The sequence below is a fragment of the Nycticebus coucang genome, chromosome 17, assembly GCF_027406575.1.
Source record: "Nycticebus coucang isolate mNycCou1 chromosome 17, mNycCou1.pri, whole genome shotgun sequence".
In the NCBI taxonomy this organism is placed as follows: Eukaryota; Metazoa; Chordata; class Mammalia; order Primates; family Lorisidae; genus Nycticebus; species Nycticebus coucang.
In genome coordinates, this window is record NC_069796.1 from 80,514,175 (window position 1) to 80,533,403 (window position 19,229).

The 19,229-nt window shown below is 52.5% G+C and overlaps 1 protein-coding gene across 12 annotated transcripts; it reads right to left on the minus strand.

Moving 5' to 3' along the window:
- Nucleotides 1-1,644: 1,644 nt before the first annotated feature.
- RNF44 (ring finger protein 44) lies at nt 1,645-18,274 on the minus strand. 12 transcript variants are annotated; one of them, XM_053566882.1, is made up of 12 exons: nt 18,093-18,206; nt 17,373-17,530; nt 7,178-7,328; nt 6,801-7,020; nt 6,234-6,401; nt 5,587-5,763; nt 5,331-5,492; nt 5,101-5,237; nt 4,718-4,805; nt 4,515-4,636; nt 4,260-4,359; nt 1,645-4,059 (listed from the first exon to the last, which is right to left on the minus strand). In XM_053566882.1, the coding sequence occupies exons 3-12, from the start codon at nt 7,282-7,284 to the stop codon at nt 3,997-3,999; spliced, it is 1,344 nt and encodes a 447-aa protein (XP_053422857.1). In that variant the 5' UTR covers nt 7,285-7,328; nt 17,373-17,530; nt 18,093-18,206; the 3' UTR covers nt 1,645-3,996. The 12 variants fall into 12 exon arrangements, with proteins under 12 accessions (XP_053422857.1, XP_053422858.1, XP_053422860.1 ...); XM_053566883.1 differs by lacking the exons at nt 17,373-17,530; nt 18,093-18,206 and adding an exon at nt 18,242-18,274; XM_053566885.1 differs by lacking the exon at nt 17,373-17,530 and having other exon boundaries at nt 6,801-6,990; nt 18,093-18,235.
- Nucleotides 18,275-19,229: the final 955 nt, after the last annotated feature.

The following is a 19,229-nucleotide window of genomic DNA, read 5'->3' on the forward strand; positions in this document are numbered from 1 at the left end:
CCTCCCAAGTAGCTATAGGTGCCTGGGCACAACACCCAGCTATTTTTTGTTGCAGTTGTCATTGTTGTTTAGCAGGACAGAGCCAGGCTCAAACCTACCAGCTTTGGTGTATGTGGCTGGTGCTGTAACCACTGTGGGTGCCAAGGTTTTTTTTTTTTTTTAATGTAGAGATGGAGTCTTGCTAGGTTGGCCAGGCTGGGGTCTCAAGTGATCCTCCCATCTCAGCCTCCCAAAGTGCTGAGATTACAGGTATGAACCACCGTGCCTGGCCCCTGTTAAATGTTAGATGCAAGTAGTGAGAAGGGACAGGCTTGCCTTGGTCTGTCCTTGCCTTGCTTTCTCCTGGTCTCAGGGGAGAGCATCTAGTCTTTCACCATTACATATGATGTCAGCTGTAAGGTTTTATGTACCTTTTTTTTTTTTTTTTTTTGAGGTAAGTCTCTGTTACCCTGGGTAGAGTGTGATGGCATCATAGCTCACAGTAACCTCAAACTCTTGGGCTCAAGTGATCCTCTTGCCTTAGCCTTCCAAGAAGCTGTGACTATAGGTACCCACCACAATGCCCACCTAGTTTTTCAATTTTTAGTACATACTGGGTGTCACTCTGGCTCAGGCTCATTTTGAATGCCTGAGGTCAAGTGATCCACCTACCTCAGCCTCTAAGAGTTGCTAGGATTACAGGTGCAAACGACCTCAGCCAGCCTGCAGTCACTCTTTTTTTTTTTTTTTTTTTGTGGTTTTTGTTTTGGCCGGGGCTGGATTTGAACCGGCCACCTCCGGCATATGGGACCGGCGCCCTACTCCTTGAGCCACAGGCACCACCCCAGTCACTCTTTATCAAGTTTAGAAAGTTACCATCTATTCCTGGCTTGCTGAGTTTTTATCGTGGATGAAGGTTGAATTTTGTCTTAAAAAAATTTTTAGAGCTGAGTGCAGTTGCTCACACCTGTAATCCTAGCACTCTGGGAGGCCAAGGTGGGTAGATCACTTGAGCTCAGGAGTTGGAGACCAGCCTGAGCAAGAACAAGACCCCATCTCTAAAAAAAACAGCTGGGTGTTGTGGCCAGCACCTATAATCCCAGCTACTCGGGAGGCAGAGGCAAGAGAATCACTGGAGTCCCAAGAGTTTGAGGTTGCTTTGAGGTGTGACAGCAAGGCACTCTACTGAGGGCAACAAAGTGAGACTCTTATCTTCAAAAAAAAAAAAAAATAGGGGGGGACTCCTGCCTGGGTGACAGAGCAAAGAACCTGTCTCAGCCCCTCCACCACCAAAACAGGAAAAAAACAAAAAGTTGTGAGATGAAGGAGACCTTGTTTCCTCATAACAGGCCTGAGCCATGATAGAAGAACCTCCCTCAGCATTTAAATTACAGGAGACCAATAAGTGACTTTTTCCTCAAACCAGTTAGATGGAACTCTTATTATTTGCTAACAGAATCCTGCCTACCTAATTGAATTGTAAAGCAGAAGGCCCAGCATAAGTAATCCCTGAAGTGGCTTGGCCTCTCCTGACCAGGGGGGTATGGGACTGCTTTGAGTTTCCACAGAGAACAATCTTTTCTATTCCCACCTCTTTCCCATGTCCTCCCCTCTTCCACTTCCCACCAAAAGAACACAGGCAGCCAAAGGCAGCTTGGGCAATACTTGGTATACATCATACATTTATTAGTGAATATCCCTCTGAAATCAGCAACAATATTAAAAAAAATAATGATTGCACTACTTGGTCAAGCAGAACTAGCAACTTTCATTTTAAAAAAAGTACAAATCTGTTAAAAATTTCAATCAGTATACACATATATAATACAACATACTAGTTATGTTAAATGCTACAAACCAATGTGAATCCAATGGAATGGAAAAAACCACACATTTAAGCTTTAAGAACCATTTTTTTCTCTATATATTAGCATTTTCTCAAATACATACATGGGAAAAATGAGGTAACTGTAAAATGTGCAAGGAACAGGGCCCCCCAAATTACATATATTTTTACATATATGTAATTATGTGTATATATATATATATATATATATATATACCTTTCTAACACAATACAGGCGCTGGGCCCAGCCAGGGCTGGGGGAAGGTGCCCACTGTCATGCCTACGCCAAATGTTGGTAAGTAAGAGAGTAAACAATGACAAGCCCCCACCACTGTAAATCATTGGTAACATGGCATCTATAGCAAGGTCACAAACATCCTAAGTAATTGTTTTATAAACCTTTTTTTAATGATGATGTTTTTTCTTTTAATGTTGTATTTTCCCCCAAATAGCTGCATGTTGGAATCACTGCTGTAGCCAACACACAATCTGTGAGCCCATTTCCGCCTGCCCCAGGGACCTAAGGGTTTTGAAAACCTTTTGTTGGGGTTGGGAAGGGAAGGGGGTTAGAGAAGGTGGTTCTCTGTGTAAAACACATGGGTTTTCAACACTGCTATAAATATAGAAACGTCACCTGGAGTTATATACAGTAAGACTTTGGGTTCTCCATAGGGGTGGGACCAGACTGATGGGCCCCATGGCAGGCGAGGGTGGGAGGCGGGGAGCCAGGGCCGCTGCGGGGAGAACGAGGGTGGTTGGAGCATCCCTGAGGCAGCAGGCGCCAGGGGCTGCCTGCTAGGATGTGCCGGCCCCACACGCGGTTCGTTCAGGGCAGCAACCCCAGCTAGGGGTAGGAAAGGAATGGGACTAGGGAGGGAGGGTGGGTGGGGAGCCCAGCCAGACCCTACAGGGGCCTCCTCCAGACCTTGGAGGGCAGAGATCAGACTAGGAGGGACCTCCCAGAGATGGGGGTCCACACCCTCGCTGGTCCCCATGGTCCTGGGATTTCCTTAGAGAAGACTCACCCAGACAGGTGGAAGATGGGTCCTGGCTGGAGAAGGAAAAATGCCCTGAAAAGCGTACGGTCCCGGTAGGCTCTAGGGACGTGTGCAGTACAGTGCATGGCAGTTATCAGCTGAGTACAGACCCCTCAACCCTGCCCATGACCGCCAGCCACCCAGCCCAGCCCAGCCCCAGCCAAGCACATGCAAACAGACTAGGCAGCTCAACTGGACTACTCTGTCCTTTGGGCACTCAGTCCTGGTTGGTCCCTAACCCTAAGCCCATTAAGCCAAAGGAAAAAAAGTCTTAAGTATCCACATTCCCAAATCCTATAAAGCGATTTTGGGCCAAATGAATAAACAAAAATTGCTGCTCCTCACATTCATGCAAAACAACAGAGAGGGGAGAAAAACGAGCATGGGCCTGGCTCCATCATTGGCACCAGGGGAGCCACCAGGAACACGGGCTCACTCTCCCCAGGCTCCCTAAAGATACATGTGCCTCAGCTCATGTGTGGTCCCCCATTTGCTCCAGAGGCCCGACTGGGATCCCCTCCAGCCTAAAGGTGGGGCTGGAATGTTGTACCTGGGGTGAGGGTCCTCTAGGAAACCAGACCCCCCCTCACAACAGCCTAAGCAGAGCTGACTGCCTGAGTCTGTCCAATCAAGGCAGGAGGACTCATCCTTAGGGCTCAGGGAATGGCCTCGACACCGTCCACGCACTTGGCAGTGCCACTTGAACAGAGGGCACGCCACGTCAGTGCAAGAGACCAGATAACTCAGGATGGCACCCCCCCCACACACACACACACACCCATCCTGCAGCCAAGGATCTCCACCAGCCATACTGGAGGAATGGACCCTTGGCTCGCAGTGCCAGTAGAAAAAAAGGAGAGGGGCCCAAAGGCAAACAGGAAGAGACCAATCAGGGACATTCAGGCAGCTCCGTGGTGGGCAGACAGGCAGGCAGATCAGGGAAGGAGTCTTTGGAGGTTGGCAAATGCAGGGGCTTATTGCAGGGGCTTCTCATGGGGTTGACCCTGGCACCAGCTCTGGAGATGCAGGTAGGAATGACAGGGCAGACCTGGATCACTCCCTCCTCGTCCTCCCTGCCCACCCCCCCAAGTTTCCAGAGCTTCGGGCAGGGTTCTCCTGGGCAGCTATTGGGCTTCACTCAGCCTCTCTGGGCACCTCAGAGGCGTCGGCCCGGCAAATGGGACACGTCCGGTTAGCCTATGGGGAGTAGCACACATCAGGCTTCACTCTCCCCTATCCCCAACCCCATTCTCATCTTTTCAGCTGTCTCATGGGGCTTTGGCTCTCTGAAGCTAGAAGTTTTAGATGATGACAAGGATGAGGAGGGAAACCCTCCAAGCCTGCCCTCCTCCCTCGCCACATGGGAAAAACCTGGGAGCCAGCTAGGGCTGCATTACCTTCAACCACTTGTCAACACACTTGGTGTGGAACTCATGGCTGCAGGGGAGGACTCGGAGCAGCTGCCGTGCCTCAAAGTCACTGAAGCAGACCACACACCTGGGGAGAGGTACAGAGCGTCACCTCCACACACATGGCTAAGGGAAAGGGAAGGTGCATCATACAGTATGATTCCCCCAAACATGGGTATGTCCCACTACAGCCCCGCTATGTTTAGAGGAACAGGGAATGGGGAGATGGAGCGCAGCACTCACAGTGTCTGCTCTGACTGATGGCTGTCTGGGTTAAAGCGGTATGATGGGAGCTGCTCTATGTCTGCTTTGGTGAGGCCTCGGGGCTTGGCATCTCCCAGCCGCTCAGCCAGGTTCAGGAGAGCCTAGAGATGGCAGGAGCAGGTGGTCAGCAAAGTCCGGGGCTAGTCTCCCAACCCCGCCCCCCAGCACAGGCTCTACAGGACCTCATAGTTCTCCATCTCCACATCATCCACATCCAGATCCAGGCTGATGGTGGGCCCCATTGCTGTTGGTGACATTGGCAGCATCGAACTAGAAAGACAAGTGTGGGGACCCAGGATCAAGGTCAGTAGGCGTGGGGCAGAGCTGCTTCTCTTAACTCCTCCGTGCAAACAAAGCCCAGGGTTCTATGCCGTTCAGGCTGGGGACTCTGGTGTTTATTCTAGGACATTGTAGAAGGCAGGGAGTCCAACTAGTGTGTGCATTGTATGTCTGGCTTGGTGAAGATGCCAGACAACTTTGGAGGCCCTGGAACCCCAGGTCCAACCACTAGAGGCCCCAGGAAAACAGGGCAACACAGCTCTGGGGCAGATATGTTGGTACTTACAGGAAGTAGGGCAGGAAGCTGGGGTAATAAGGTGGTGGTGGTGGTGGTGGTGGTGGTGGTGGGGGCGGTGGGGGCAGCGGCTGTTGCAGGCGGTATCTCTGGGTGCTCAGTCTCCGCGGCATCATATGAGAATACGGCTGTGAGAAGGGGGCCAGGTGCATGTTAGCCTGGTGGCCTGCCTCCCCATTAACTGCCTTAGAGTCTGGATGGGGGTTGGAGGCGGCACTCACCACACCAAAGGACAGCTCCTGGTGCAGGGGATCGTGGGACAGGTAGTGCAGGGGAACTGATGGGGACAGTGTGGGGCCGGAGGCAGAGGTGGAATAGGTGAAGCTACCCAGAGGGTGCTGGTCCCCCCGCAGGTCCACATCGTTGTCGAGCCGCTGTAAGGGCTGGAAGAGGCAGGGACAGATCAGCCAGCCAGTCAGTCAGACAGGAAAGTCCCCACTATGCCAGCCCCTCTAGCGCAGACCCATCCCGACTCACCATACGTGGGTGCTGGGTCTGCAGTGATACAAACTGCCCAAGAGGTGCCATGTGGGTGGGCTGGGGAGGTGGGGCCGGCGGTGGGGGGTGCAGGATGTAGTGGTCACTGGAGATGAGGTGGGGGTAGGCCTGATAGGGCACAGGGAGCTGCTGCATGGTACACGCCTGGATGAGCTGCTGAGAGAGGAGGGGGTGGGGGAGCTGGAGAATGTTATGGGATCTGGGCTGGGCCTATGCTTGAGATGAGGGCTGGGGCCATTCCATCCAGCAAAAGGTTCCCATTGCACACACATACCCACCAGTCCTAAGGCCTGCACAAGAAATCCTCTGGAAGCCCCATCCCTGCCCTAGGCTACCCACGAAGGTCACTAAACCCTTAAGGCCCCTGTCTGTGCTGTGCCACCTTGTAAGGCAGGTACTGGAGTACAGAAAGGTCCTTGAATCCTGAAACACTATCTCTATATGTGAACACATTCATTGTTCTGGGGAGGGCCGTGGCTGGAGACTCTGATAGCCTGAATAGGCATCCTCTGCTCAGCTCAGTGCAGGGCTGGCCCGTGCCTGCTAGACTATCCTGCTAGGACAGAGTGCTAGAGGGTGGACCCTGGGGCTGACAGCGGGGCAGAGGAAGAGGTGGAAACACTCACCGGGGGCGGGAGGCAGCAGAGGGGATAGTGCTGCCCGCTGAACATCACGGAGCATGCTGGGAGCTGCTGGGCACTGCAGCCAGGGATGTGCTGGCCTGTAGGCAAGGGGAAGCCTTGGGTCGTCACTGTGGTGACTGTGTAGGACAGAGGGACAGCTCCCTGGTGCACCTGGTGGAGAGAGAGCCAGGGAAGTGTCAGGAAGAAGCCTGGCCATGTGGGCCACTCTCAGGACAAAAAGCCATGCCAGGGCCAACTTCCCTCCCTTATTTAGCAGGGGTCCTACCTAGGTACAGACCAGACTGTGCCCCTGTTCCAGGACCCCAAGGCAGAGCCCTCTGGGAATCTGAGAGGGGCTTCTAGCCCTGCCAGTCATCCCAAGTGGCCCTAGGGAAGACCCTCACCCATCTTTGGGCCTCAGTTTACCCACCTATAAAACAGGGCTAATAATGCCTCCCTAGAACATGAAACAAGTTAAGCAAGGTAAAATTAGGCCTCTGCTGCCTCTGCTTCTCAGATTGGCTTTCCAAAGGGTAGGAGGCAACATGGGTAGGGAAATGTTCTACCTACCTGCTCATGAAGATCAACCATGAACGGGCTCTGTTGAGTGGCTGGGTGCAGCATTCGGGGGCTCCCGCCGGCAGGAGCCGAGGCTCGGCGCTCCTCTACCGGGAGGTGTGGTAGTCGGGGCAGTGGCTGCTGGGAGGGTAAGTGCTCATCCTGGGCAGGCAGGCTGGCCAGGGGGCCCTCACGGCCGGGGCTGCACCACAGAGAGGAGGCCCTGATAGGACTGAGGGGGGCCACTCATTCACAGAGCAAGGAGAAAAGCCAGGGTCACTACCCCCATTAAAGAGGGAAGATAGCTCAGGGCCCTGTGTCCACCTCCCCGCCTCTGTGCCCCAGCCAAGCTGGCAGCCCAGTACCAGGACCAGGAAGCTCCTTCCTACCTTCCCCAGTGCTGGCCAGGAGTGCTGCCGGGTCCTGCAGAGAATCGCCGCTGACCCCCAGGGGCAGAGGGTGGCCACCTAGTCACTGACAGAGCCCATGGTTGCATGAGGGGTGAAGAGGGGTGGAGGGGCTGGGCCGGGGCTCACAACCCTAGGAGGCAAGTAGACAAAAAACATTGAGCACAAAAGAAGTCCAGTCACTTGTTCCATTAGGGGTCAGGGAGACAGAAACAAATCCCCGCAGGGTGATTCCAGGACCAATGATGTTCTCCATGCCCTGTGCTACATGTGCTCTGTGGATCCTCCTCTGGACATTGGGGTCCAGTGCTTACAGACAAGGGGTTGCCTCAGCCTACCAGGAGCCTGAGCCTCAGATTCCTGTTCTGTGAAGTGGGATCAAGTCCCCCTCTAAGCTGCAGTGAGTTCAGAGAGCTGACCAGCATGCTTCCAGGCCAGCTGGCTCCAATAAGGCTCTTGGTGAGGGGGGTCTCAGGACAGCATGCCGTTTTTTTGTTTGTTTGTTTGAGACAGAGTCTCACTTTGTCACCCTGGGTAGAATGCCATGGTATCACAGCTCACAGCAACCTCAAACTCCTGGGCTCAAACGATTCTCTTGTCTCAGAATCCCAAGTAGCTGGAACTACAGGCACCTCCCACAACCCCCTATTTTAGAGATGGGGCCTCGCTCTTGCTCATGCTGGTGTCGAACTCCTGAGCTCAAGCAATCCACCAGCCTTAGCCTCCCAAAGTGCTAGGATTACAGGCATGAGCCACTACACCCACCTGACACCATGTCTAGGTAGCGGGGTTGAGGGCAAGGACCTTCCTCTGCTTTATACCAAGGGCTACAACTTGGCCTCCAGGCAGATGGAGGCTCTTGGGGAGTCTCCAGCTTCTTCCCTTTCATTTAATTGGCTTTGGGGGGGATTCAAAATAGGCCTGAAACCCAGTTTTCCTCCTTCTATTGCCAGGCAAGAGGTCCTTTATATTTTTGTTGCAGATGTCATTGTTTAACTGGCTTGGGCCGGGTTTGAACCCACCAGCCTCAGTGTATGTGGCTGGCACCGGTAACCACTTATGCTACGGGCACTGAGCCAGGTAAGAGGTTCTAATCTGGTTCCTGCCCTCAGGGATTTCAGTCCAAGGCAAGATGGTGTTCTTTCTTTAACCTGTTCCCACAGTGCCCACTCAAGTATGGCTTCATCATCTCTTCCAGGAAGGTGCTGTTAGCCCATGTTACAGAGACAACTGAGGCTCAGCAAGAGGAAGAGCCTTGTCTAAGGCTCCACTGTAAGTGTCAAAGTTGGGAGCTGGGCTGACTACAAGTCTCTCCCTGCACCCTGCTGCCAACAGGAAGGCCCAGCCCAAGGCTTCACAGGAGGTGATGAAGGGGACACTGGTAGGGTGCAGTCTGAGAGGTGGGGCCTGCTGAGAAAAAACAGGAAGCAAGAATCTAAGAGGGGAAGTTGCGTAGGAATGGGTTGGGGCAGGGTCTCTCCTCCCTTAGGCCAGAGGTGAGAGTACAGGTGGGGGAAGTTAGAGGGACCTGGTTTCACCCCAGGCTTCATTTAACTTCAGAGGTTGAGATGGGGCCTTGAGAAGGAAAGCTCTGGAAACTGTCAGGCCCTGCAAAATTGAAGGATACATCAAATAGGACCAGCCTGTTGCTGTTCCTGTCACTGGGAGGGCCCCTCCAGCCCTTCTCCATCTAACAAAATTCCTTTGCATCTTTGATACTCAGTTCTCAAGCACCTCCCTGTTGACACAGCTAGGAGCCAGTGTGACCGGTAGCTCAACATCTTGTTCCTTTCTGGCAACAGTGGTTAAGAAGCCTTTCCTCTGTACAGAGCTACAAGCTTGGGTCCTACTTCAAAGGAGCCTGCATGGAAGTATCTTTCTCACTTTTTTAGGGACAGCAGCTGGCCCAGACCACACAGGTGGGAAGTGTATTCACACTTCTCCCACTGAACCCCTGGCTCTGGCACTCAGCAGAGGGTGTGGGCAGGGCCCAGCAACCACTTTGTGTCTAGCACAGGGCAGGCCTGATGTGATAAATATACACTGAAGAGAGCAGATCACAAAGGTCAAAGGCTACACAGCCTGGCAGCAATGACGTTACTGCTAATCATGAGGAAGATTACAAAAAAAATCTGGTCTTGTTGGGTCTCATTTCTAGTAGGCCCTTTCACTCACAGCAAGAGCTTTCTCTCTTGAGTTACTCCAGGTCTGATCTCTGTCTGCTCACTCCTACTCCAGGTGACTGCGTTTGGGATCCCTGGCATGGGCCAAGTGCATATCCTCATACACAGCAGACCTGATTCCTGCTGACACTCCAACCCAGCAAACAAGGGGTAAGGGAGAATTTGAGGAAATCTCCAAATAACTCAAATAACAGACTCCTGGCCCACCCCAGACCTGGGCTAGAAGCCTGGAGAGTTAGGGAATAAGGACATCTAGAATTTCATCAAATTCTCCAAAAGTTTCTGGAGAACTTCAGCTGGGTTTAGGAGTCTCTGCCCCAGCTAACCTCACAGATTCTGGGAACCCACAGTTCTGCTGATTTGGACACTAACAGTTATTTCCCATGTACCAGCTTGGGAGTCCTCATGGCAACCCTCAGAGAGAACACACAGGAACAATGGTGAGGTACAAGGCCAGTTGGCTGGAACTGAGTGAATTAGGACATGACCCAAGCAGTCTGACCATAAAACACCTATGATTAACCACTGAGCCAGGAGCCCCAACTGCTCCTCTTGTGCCAGGCTGTCTTGTTGATGTCTGGGCAGCACCAAAGCTCAAGGGATTCACACAGGAGCCCAGGCCTATGGGAATCAGTCTGTAGCCAGCTCTCTAAAAGGACACCTACTCTCCAAGGAAGGGAAGATGATAAGGAACTGAGAAACCAAACCAGCAGACAGAAGGGCCTCCAGCTGTGGGTGATAGCGCCCTTACCCTTACAAATGACACTCCCGAATCCTGGCTAGAGTCTTGGATGAAGATCTTGCATACATGGTTTCCCCTCTCTGAGCCTCAGCTTTCTCATCTATAAAATAGGAACAACCCACTAACTACCACCCAGTGCATACTTATGTCACGGAAGGCTCCAAAGCAACAACAGAAGTGATTTATGAAGTTGGAGCTCTGCTAGGGTGTGAATGATCACTATCAGAAAATACAATATGCTGGTCTCCATCTCCAACCTCCCCCACAGCTAAAAAAAGGATGCCACTTCAAGCTCTGTAGGGGGTAGCAGGAAAATATGCTGCTACAGGGGAATACCCCAGTTGGGAGGGGAGTGGCTCTTGGTTGTTTAAGTCCTACCAAGAACAGAGGTGGTAGGCAGGAAACTTATCCACTTCACAGTTAAGAAAAGTGAAGCCCAGAGTAAGGAAATAATTTGTTCTAGGCCACAAAAACCAGAGATTCTGTTATAACAGACTGATTCTGTTCTAACCCTAACCCTAAGTTCAGATTCTGGTTCTGACTTCTGAACCCCAGAATCAAGCCCAGACTCATCAGCACCAATAATCTGAGGAAATCACCTAATCCCAAACCTCTGTTCTAAAACATAAAGGAGATTGGGAGAGCATTTGCTTTCACACACCTGTGATTAGTTCTGTTGTGGAAAGAAATGAGGCCCAGAGTAGGAGCTAGCAACTTGCTCAAGGTCAAACAACAAGCTGCTGTACCTTTCAATACCTCCTCTGTGTTATGCTGTCTGTGAGATCTGGGGTCTTGGGAGTCCCATCCCTAATCTTGCTTAGAGGTAGGCACCATACTTTGCAGTACACCCACCCCTAGCCAACTTCTGAAATCCAGTGTCCCAAGCAACTACCCTAACCCTGGTCTAGGGAGTCCTTGACCTGTTGTTTGGGCCTGTGGCCTGTTTGCAGGAAGAAGCATCCCTTTCAAAGATGAACAAAGTCAGACCCTAGGAGCAAGAGTAGACAGAGGCATAAAAAGAAGTCCTCCTTATTCCCCTGCCCCTCCCACCTCAAAGAGTCAGGCCAAGTGCAAAAAGAGCTCACCCCAATGGGTGGTGCCTGGAGGCCCTTTAAGTCTAGACCAGGAGACTTGGAGCAAGGAGTCCTTGGCCAGCTCAGACTCCTGGGTGACCTTGGTCAAGGAAACCCCTATGCTTCCATAAGCCTCAGTTGCCACAACTGTAAAATGGGGGTGGAAATTTCTCCTTCCCAGAGCACCCAAATAAAACCAGAAAAGACAAGAAGAAACCAGGAGGTCACATTGGTGGAGGGATGGAACTATTGTCCCAAAGGGGCAGGTCCCTACCCAAAGCGGGCCAGGTGCAAGTTGTGAGGCTACAGGAAGCTTCTTCAGTCACCCACCCCTCCCTGGGTATGAAGCTAGGGGGCAAGGCACGGACACCCTCCCCGAGAGGGGCCTCCCTCGTCTCCCTCCCACTCCTTTGTGCCGCGCTCAGAGGGACGCTAGGGGCGGAAGGCCAAACTGCAGAGCCGCGGCTGGAGCGCCGCTGTGACTTTAAGAGCCGAGGATCCAGGACCATGTGCTCGGCGTGAGACAAAAGCAACAACAAAGGAAGTGGCGGCCGCAGGGGGAGGGGGCGGCTCCTTCCTCTCCAACCGCAGGGCTCAGCCTACGGAGAAGGAAGACCCAGCCTGGCCTTGGGGGCCTTGGGGAGGAGCACCTGTCTCAGAGGTTTCACCACCCCTGGTCCAGGTGACTGTCCGTGATTAACGCCTGCGGAGTTAGCTAGAGGACTGCCCCCAATCCCAGGGGAAGAAAACAGTAGTTTCAGGGGTGCGGCAATCGGGAGTTGGGGGCCCTGGCCCCGACTCACCTTTGGCCACCCGGGCACACGTCGATTCCTTTGTTCCCGATCTAGGACCGCCAATCTGGGCAACGGGACGGGGGCGGGGGGGCTAACTGGACCCTTTAAGAGCCCCTGCCCTGCGGAACAATGTGCTCCCCTCCCCACCCCCGGTCCGAGGGCAGCCGGCTCCTTCCGGGGCCCTCTCTCTTTGTTGCCTGCCCGACAGCGTCTGCCTTGCGAGGCCCACGCGCGGTCAGTCTCTCTGCCCTGGTCCTCGGGCAGCGAGAGGCAGAGCAGGACGCAGCTGGGTTTGTGCGGCTGCCTACGGCTGGCCCTTTAAGAACTGTCCGCGGCCAAGGCGGAATGTAACAAACCCCACATTTGATTCACAACATTCGAAGCGGCGGAGTCGCGCGCCAGACGGGAGGGGGGACCCGCGGGGGCGCGCCCGAAGGCTTCGGGAGAGAGTAGCCGGCAGCAAGCCCGCGGTGTCCCCGCCCCGCAGAGGCTACGAGAGCCAATCACTTGCCGCTGTCAGGCACGTGACTAGTGGGCCGCCATATTAAAAGACAGATTTTTTTTTTTTTTTTAAAACCTTCTCGCGCCCACCTTCGTACTTAAAGTGACCACAGCAATAGTCAAAGCAAGGGGCGGGGCAACATGACCTGACCTAAAGATGAAGAGACCCCAGGGTGAGCAAGGCTTATCAGCTGCAACGCAAACATGCCATGCAAACTTGGAAACTCACTCGCGTCTCTGAGGCTCAGTTTCCCTCAGAGATGGGTCTTGTTGGGAGAGCCGCAGCACGGACTTACTGTGTCATAGTCCCCTCCTCGGGGATGTGGCAGCGCCTGGGACACTTAACTGCAATGGGGTGACCTTCGACGGGGCGGGACCAGCCTCGCAACTCTCCCCAAATGCTTAGGATGGACCTAACAGCCCTGGACCGGCAACCTTCCCGGAGATGACGTCACCCCCAAGAGCTGCAGCGCCGCGGTGACATCAGGTCCCAGCCGCCCCACATCTCCTTGTTTATACTACGCGGCGTCTTTAAAAATCTGGGACGGCCTGGATTGCCCAACAGACCAATGGCGGGCGATCCATGCAAACAACCTAACGCCTGACAGGCGCGGGGATTGGTCCGACGCGCGCTAACGTCATAGAGACATTTAACCGCCCCGCCCCCTGCGCGGCCAGGGGAAAGAGGCGGGGAACACGTAATAGTTTGAGGCAAAACTGCATCGCTGGGCCTGGGAGCTTGGGTCCTCGCAGAGAGCTCCCTTCTCAGGGGAACTGGGGAATTAAGCAAAATGAAGCCTCTATGTTTTAGTTTCTACTCTCAGCGGTTATGAGACGGAGGGATTACTGCAGCTAGTCCATTTTACAGATGGGGAAAGTGAGGACTTCACTTACCCCAGATCACATAGCTAGGAAGTGTGATGGAGTAGGAATTTAAAGCCAAGCCAAAGTCTCGTTCTCTTATGCCTCGATGCTTCTCCAGGTTGACATTATACAAAGTGGAGTATGCATATTACCCAATTAATTATAAGAAAAAATCAGTAATACCCTGAATATCCGAGAGTTGTGGATAGGCCCAATAAAGAATGATGGGTGCATTCATATAATTAATAACTGGACTGGTGTGCAGCTACCACAAAGAGGCAGCTGGAAGTGACATGGGGCTACCTCCAACACAAGCCATAACAAGGCACCAGTGCATAATGTTAACATCTGTTAAACCTGTGTAGTGGGTTACTGGGGTGGGGGTGAGGAGTTCATTTATTTCTCTGATATATTTCATAAACCCAAATTTAAAAATAAAAATTGAAACCAAGATGTTGAACAGGTATGACAGTATGTATCAGGGTTTTTGTTTAATTGGGCATATACTACATTTGCATATATTTCTGGAAGGATATACAATCATCCTCAGGGAAAACAGGAAGATAGACTATTGTATATATTTTCTCTTTTAAAAGTCCTATGCAGTATAACCTACTGAAAATTTCAAAGTAAACTATTATAAAAGTATATTTTAAGTCTTTTAAGCCATAAAAACTTTTGTTCCCTTGGGGTCAGAAATCCCCCTTCAAGAAAGATAAACAGGCTCAGCAGCCTGCTCCTTTTGGGGCCCTCTCTCTTTGTTGCCTGCCTGACAGCATCTGCCTCAGTGCTTAGGGCGCCAGCTGGTTTGAACCCAGCCAGGGCGTGCTAAACAACAATGACAACTACATCAAAAAAATAGTCGGGCGTTGTGGCAGGCACCTTAGTCCCAGCTACTTGGGAGGCGGAGGCAAGAGAATCGCGTAAGCCCAAGAGTTGGAGGTTGCTGTGAGCTGTGACGCCACAGCACTCTACTGAGGGTGATGTAGCGAGACTGTGTCTCAAAAAAAAAAAAGAAAGAAAGGTACCCAGTGGAAACCATCAGAAGGAAGTTTGGGGAACAGATGTGCTTACTGCAATGTTTAGACCCAAAACGACTAGTATCATGTGGATTATGGATATGCAGCCAGCAACACAATGATTAAAGATACGGTACCTGATAGGCTAGCTGCATATCTCTAAGCAATGCAAGATCAAGTTCATGATGCTGTGCTACAGACATTACCTGGAATGCCAAGCTCTATCCATCATGGTTAGAACTACATGTGCATGCAAATAAGTGTGAATATACAAAGTGATGTCTTCAACTAGTTCCTTATCAATTCTTCACCCACTATGGCTTTCAACCTTTCATTTTCTCTGCTATGTAAGAGCAATTAGAAAACCCTCCCCACATTTGAAGGTACCTACATTTGCAAGATTATCCCAGTTTCCTTTATGGGGATAGTGCCTACAGTGGCTCCCAGCCAACTGCACATAGGTCTGGCCCTGGAGACTGCACTTAACAAGCGCTCCCTGTCCAAATCTGTCAAGCTCACCTTTCCCTATCCTTTCTCCCACAGTCATGGTTGTGCTCCCTCTGGTGTTCCCTACCTGCCACCTTCTTGCCTTTGCTCAGGCTGGCCTGTCTGCCTAGGATGCCCTCTGTCTTCCTTTCTACCATCCCATTCCTCTTTTCTGCCATATGAAGCTCTCTTCCCATCTCACCTCTTACAGGAAGTTATTTGTGATGTCTTCAGTTGTGCTGAATTTCTCCATCTCTGAACACAGGGCTAGATGCACCCTGACCTTCACCTCATGCCATTTAATGTGCATATAACCCTGTCACAATCACTACATGTCTCATTCAATAACCACCTCCTGGCTGAAGGCACTAACATCCAGCCTTCACTGGAAGTTAAGACATCACAGGTATAATCCAGCCTTATTTTATGGATGAATATCTGAGGTTCAAAGAGATGAAGTGACTTGTCCAAGTCCGCATAGTGAAAAAACCTTACCACCCCCATCCTCCAAAAGCAACCCTCTAGTCTCAATCTAGTTACATTCTTTTAAGTCACCAAACCTCTGATTGTGCCGCTCAACTGCCTAATAGAAATGTGTCCTCAATATCCCCTACCCACCTTTGGCAAAATCTGGCTCAAATTTTGGGGCTAACTCAAAGACTGCCCACTTTGAGCCTGTCAGCTTGCTCTGGCTTCCTCATTATAGTAGAGTTATTATCACATTATATCATGACAGCAGCAGGCTGTCTCCATGGGACTGCTCCTTCCTGCTTCCAGCCTGGGTGGCTGATGCCCAAGGAAGGGCCTCTGGGTTTGCCCCTGATCCTCCAGGGTTAGGGAATCCCTGCCCTGTTTTGTCTTAGGCATTATCCTCTTATTTATATTTCCCAGAGCCTGGTCCTGGCCCCAGGAAGCCCTCAGAAAATCCCCATAGTCCCTTGGGGTTTCCCCCAGGGCCAGAGGCCAATAACAGTATCTCCCCTAACCATAAATTCAAAGGCACATGCAAAAACACTCTGCAGCAAGTCAAAATGGGGACATAATTTTCCCAGACTTTATAATTTTTCAAGAGAAGGCAGAAATCTGAACATTTCTTTGAATCCCTCTTCAGGTTCACGATGAGTCTTATGCTTTGGAACCCCGGTGTGGGGATGTGGCCTGTATACCTGCTGTGTGTCTCAATCCCATCACCCTACTCCCCAAGGTACATAATATTTAATTTCATCTTACAGGGAGGAAAGTAGTTCAGAATTAGGAAGTAGCTCCCCTCATCACAGAATCTGAAAGCTCCAGAAACCACAAGTGGGGTAACTCACCTCTGCTCTGCCATCTCCTGTGAGGTTCTGTGGAGAAAGGGGGTTCCTAACCCCATCCTACCCATCCTCTCACAATGACCTAAGAGGGAGGTCCCACCATTTGCCCCATTTTACAGATGAGGTGACACTGAAACTCTCCCTGTGTCACAAAGCCATTGAGGTACAAACTTGAGATCACATTCTAATTTCTCATTGTTTGGTTCATGCAATGCAAATGCCAATACAGGGTCCCCCATAATCAAATCATCAAATCAATAATCAAAAGCACAGAGTCCTAGGGCAAAAGGAGACCACAGAGGCTCTGGGACTAGTGGGTGGCTCCTAATCACACAGAGTAGGCGAGAGCCAGAGAGGGATTCAAAGCACTTGATGCTACATTCCAGCTTCCTCCCCCAGGCCTCCTCCGTGGATGGGAGGGACTTGGGCAGGTTGAGGGGGAAGAAGAGGGTGTGGTCATCAGTTCCTGCTGGGTTCCACCTACCCAAGAGCCTGAACCACTGGCTGCTCCCTCTCTCAGGGTCAGAAAGTACACCATTCCTTTCTTCCAAGGCCCCCTCAAACCTTCTTCCAAAGAGGAAGGTCCAATAAACTACCCAAGATGAAGCTAGGGGAACACAGAGACTGTGGAACCACCCAGAGACACACAGCACAGCCTAGTAGAGCTAGGTCATAACTCAGACCTCCAAGATACCACAGAGCATCAGACTCCAGCCCAGAGCTTCACACACCAGGGTGTAGACTGGCCCCTGCCAAGTCCTTGCCACACAGGCCTCAACACACCCGATCTCCTTCACCCTCCCAGCCAGCTTTGGCTCCCCTAAAAAGAAATGTCTATGCTTGTGCTGATGAGGGTGAGGGCAAGGTGTCTGTAGAGGTCTTCCTAGTCTGGGGCTCATATGTACAGCACTCTGGCTCCAGCTTTGAGACCTTGGGTAAGTTATTTGGCTTCTCTTCTCAGTCTCTCTGAAAAATTGGGCAAATTATAATAACTAGCTACAGATGACATTTATTGAGCTCTTAGTATGAGCCCAGCTCTGCTATACGTCTCCTATAGGCTGAGGGGGCAGAACTACACAGATGGTTAAATACAGAGCCTCCAAAGTCAGCCTGCTCTGCCTCTTAGCTCTGTGACCTTGAGGAAGCCACTAACTTCCTCGAGGCTGTTTGTCCAGGTGTAATATGGGCGCGAGAGTACCTACCTCACTCAGTCAATAGTGGGTCTCACTGTGTGCGCCCCTCGGGCTGTACCGGGGTCTAGGTCTGCATTTGGATGTGTGCATTTTGTGGGTGTGGCGTGGAGGAGGCCCCTTTCTGACACCCCGCCCCCCGCAGCTCTTGCCACGGGAACCCACAGGGCCTGCAATGGGGGAAAGAACCGTTAACACATTATGCAGAGAAGAAAACCCAAGGCTGCGGGAGTGCAGTGCCTGGCAGAATTAGGGACAATTCCCCATTTTTTCTTCCATCTTAAGCGTCCCCTACCCCCCGCACCAGTTTGACTCGAGCTTAGTGGATTTCAGGCAACAGAAACTCTGTGACCTTGGGCAAGACATAGACCTTTTCTGGACCCATCGGCATTCGGACATCCAAAATGCAGTAACGACCACACTTGGGTGCAGAGGGGCTGAAGCCCGGACCCGCCGAGGCTGCGGTCGCAGCACGCGCGGGCCGCGGGGCACGCTGGGACTTGTAGTTCCCCGGGACTCCTGCACTGAGACACTTGGACCTAGCGACCGGCAGCAAGCGGCGCAGCGTAGCTCTGGTTCCCGGACCCGGGACAGAGCTCCGGCCAGGCGGGAGCAGGCGGAGGCCTTACGGGAAGCCCCTTCACTATTCTGCCAGCCCGCGTCCCCCCATCACTTCGTTCTCGCTGGTCCCGGGTCTGAGGCTCTCGGCGCGGGGTCTGGGCCGGGCGTTACCTGGGGCCGCGAAGGGGCTCCACCCCCACCCGGCGGCTGGCGCGTCGCTCCCGCTGCAGCCTAGAGTCCCAGTCCGGCTGCGGCCCGCGCGCCGCCTGCCGCGACCCCCCCCTCTGGCTCTGTGCAGTGGAGCCGTCCGCGGACCTCACCATCTGGGCGCGCGCGGGGGACCCGCGCTGCTTTGCTACCTCCCGCTCGAATGGAACTGCCTGGACTGCACCAAGCGGTGGGGAGGGGACAGGTGGGACCGGGTGGACGGACTTTCGACCACGCCCACCTTGCCTCAAGCGGCAAAGGGCGCGCAAGGACGAAACGCCACGGCTCTGGCGTCCCATCCAGAGTCGCCCACTTACAGCCTCCGAGACCTCGGTTGAGTGGCTCAATATCCTCGTCTGTGAAAATAGGGAAAATAATACGACTCCCGTGGTCGTTCGAAGAATCTTCGTTTCCGGGAGAGTTGGCTCCCCTTTCGTCAGCCTGGGAAGGGGGCGAGTCCGGGAGTAGATACACAAGTAACTGGCTCTGGGGTCAGCAGATATTGGTGTTCTCCTTTGGGCCATTTTCTGAGTCTCAGTTTTCCTGTCTGCGAAATGGAAGCGATGATACCTTCTTTAGGTGGAGGTTGGGAGACTCCGATGACAAGAAGAAAGGGCGGCCAAGTGGGAGGGATTACTTCCTCCGCACTCCTTGTGTAGCTCGCTGGAGTCAACTTGGACCAGAGCTCGGCGGCACCTGCTCGGGCCCAGACCCCGCGGGGAGCTCCGCCGCCTCATCCCCATCCCGCTCTAGGCGTCTCAGGCCAGTGAGGGCTGCATCTTCAGCGGGTTCAAGTAGTTGTGGCCCCTGCGGACCGCACAGACTGTCCCACGAGTCCCCCTTTTCTCAGGCCAAGATTTAGCTCCTCTGTGGAGCTGTTCAGACAGTTGAACAGCTGCCTCGAGACCGACTTAATTTTCAGAGCTTCTATTTCCTGGCAGAACAGGCACCTGGAAGGAGCGCTTTGGAGAGAATATGTGCCCTGGAAGAGGGCTCTGGAGTGGGAACGGAGAGAACTAGGTTTCACGGGTCCCCAAGTTCTTTCTAGGGTAGGAAGTTGTGAGTCTGACACGAAGGGTTGCTCCTTTGTAAAACGGTAAT

Bases quoted from the DNA above. Each gene is read 5' to 3' on its own strand.
- RNF44 (XM_053566883.1), bottom strand. From the start codon at position 7,284: ATGCAACCATGGGCTCTGTCAGTGACTAGGTGGCCACCCTCTGCCCCT. The intron at 5,238-5,330 runs GTGAGTGCCGCC...CCCTTCTCACAG, and splicing joins AGGAGCTGTCCTTTGGTGTG to CCGTATTCTCATATGATGCC. The intron at 4,637-4,717 runs GTCCTGTAGAGC...TGCCATCTCTAG, and splicing joins TGGAGATGGAGAACTATGAG to GCTCTCCTGAACCTGGCTGA.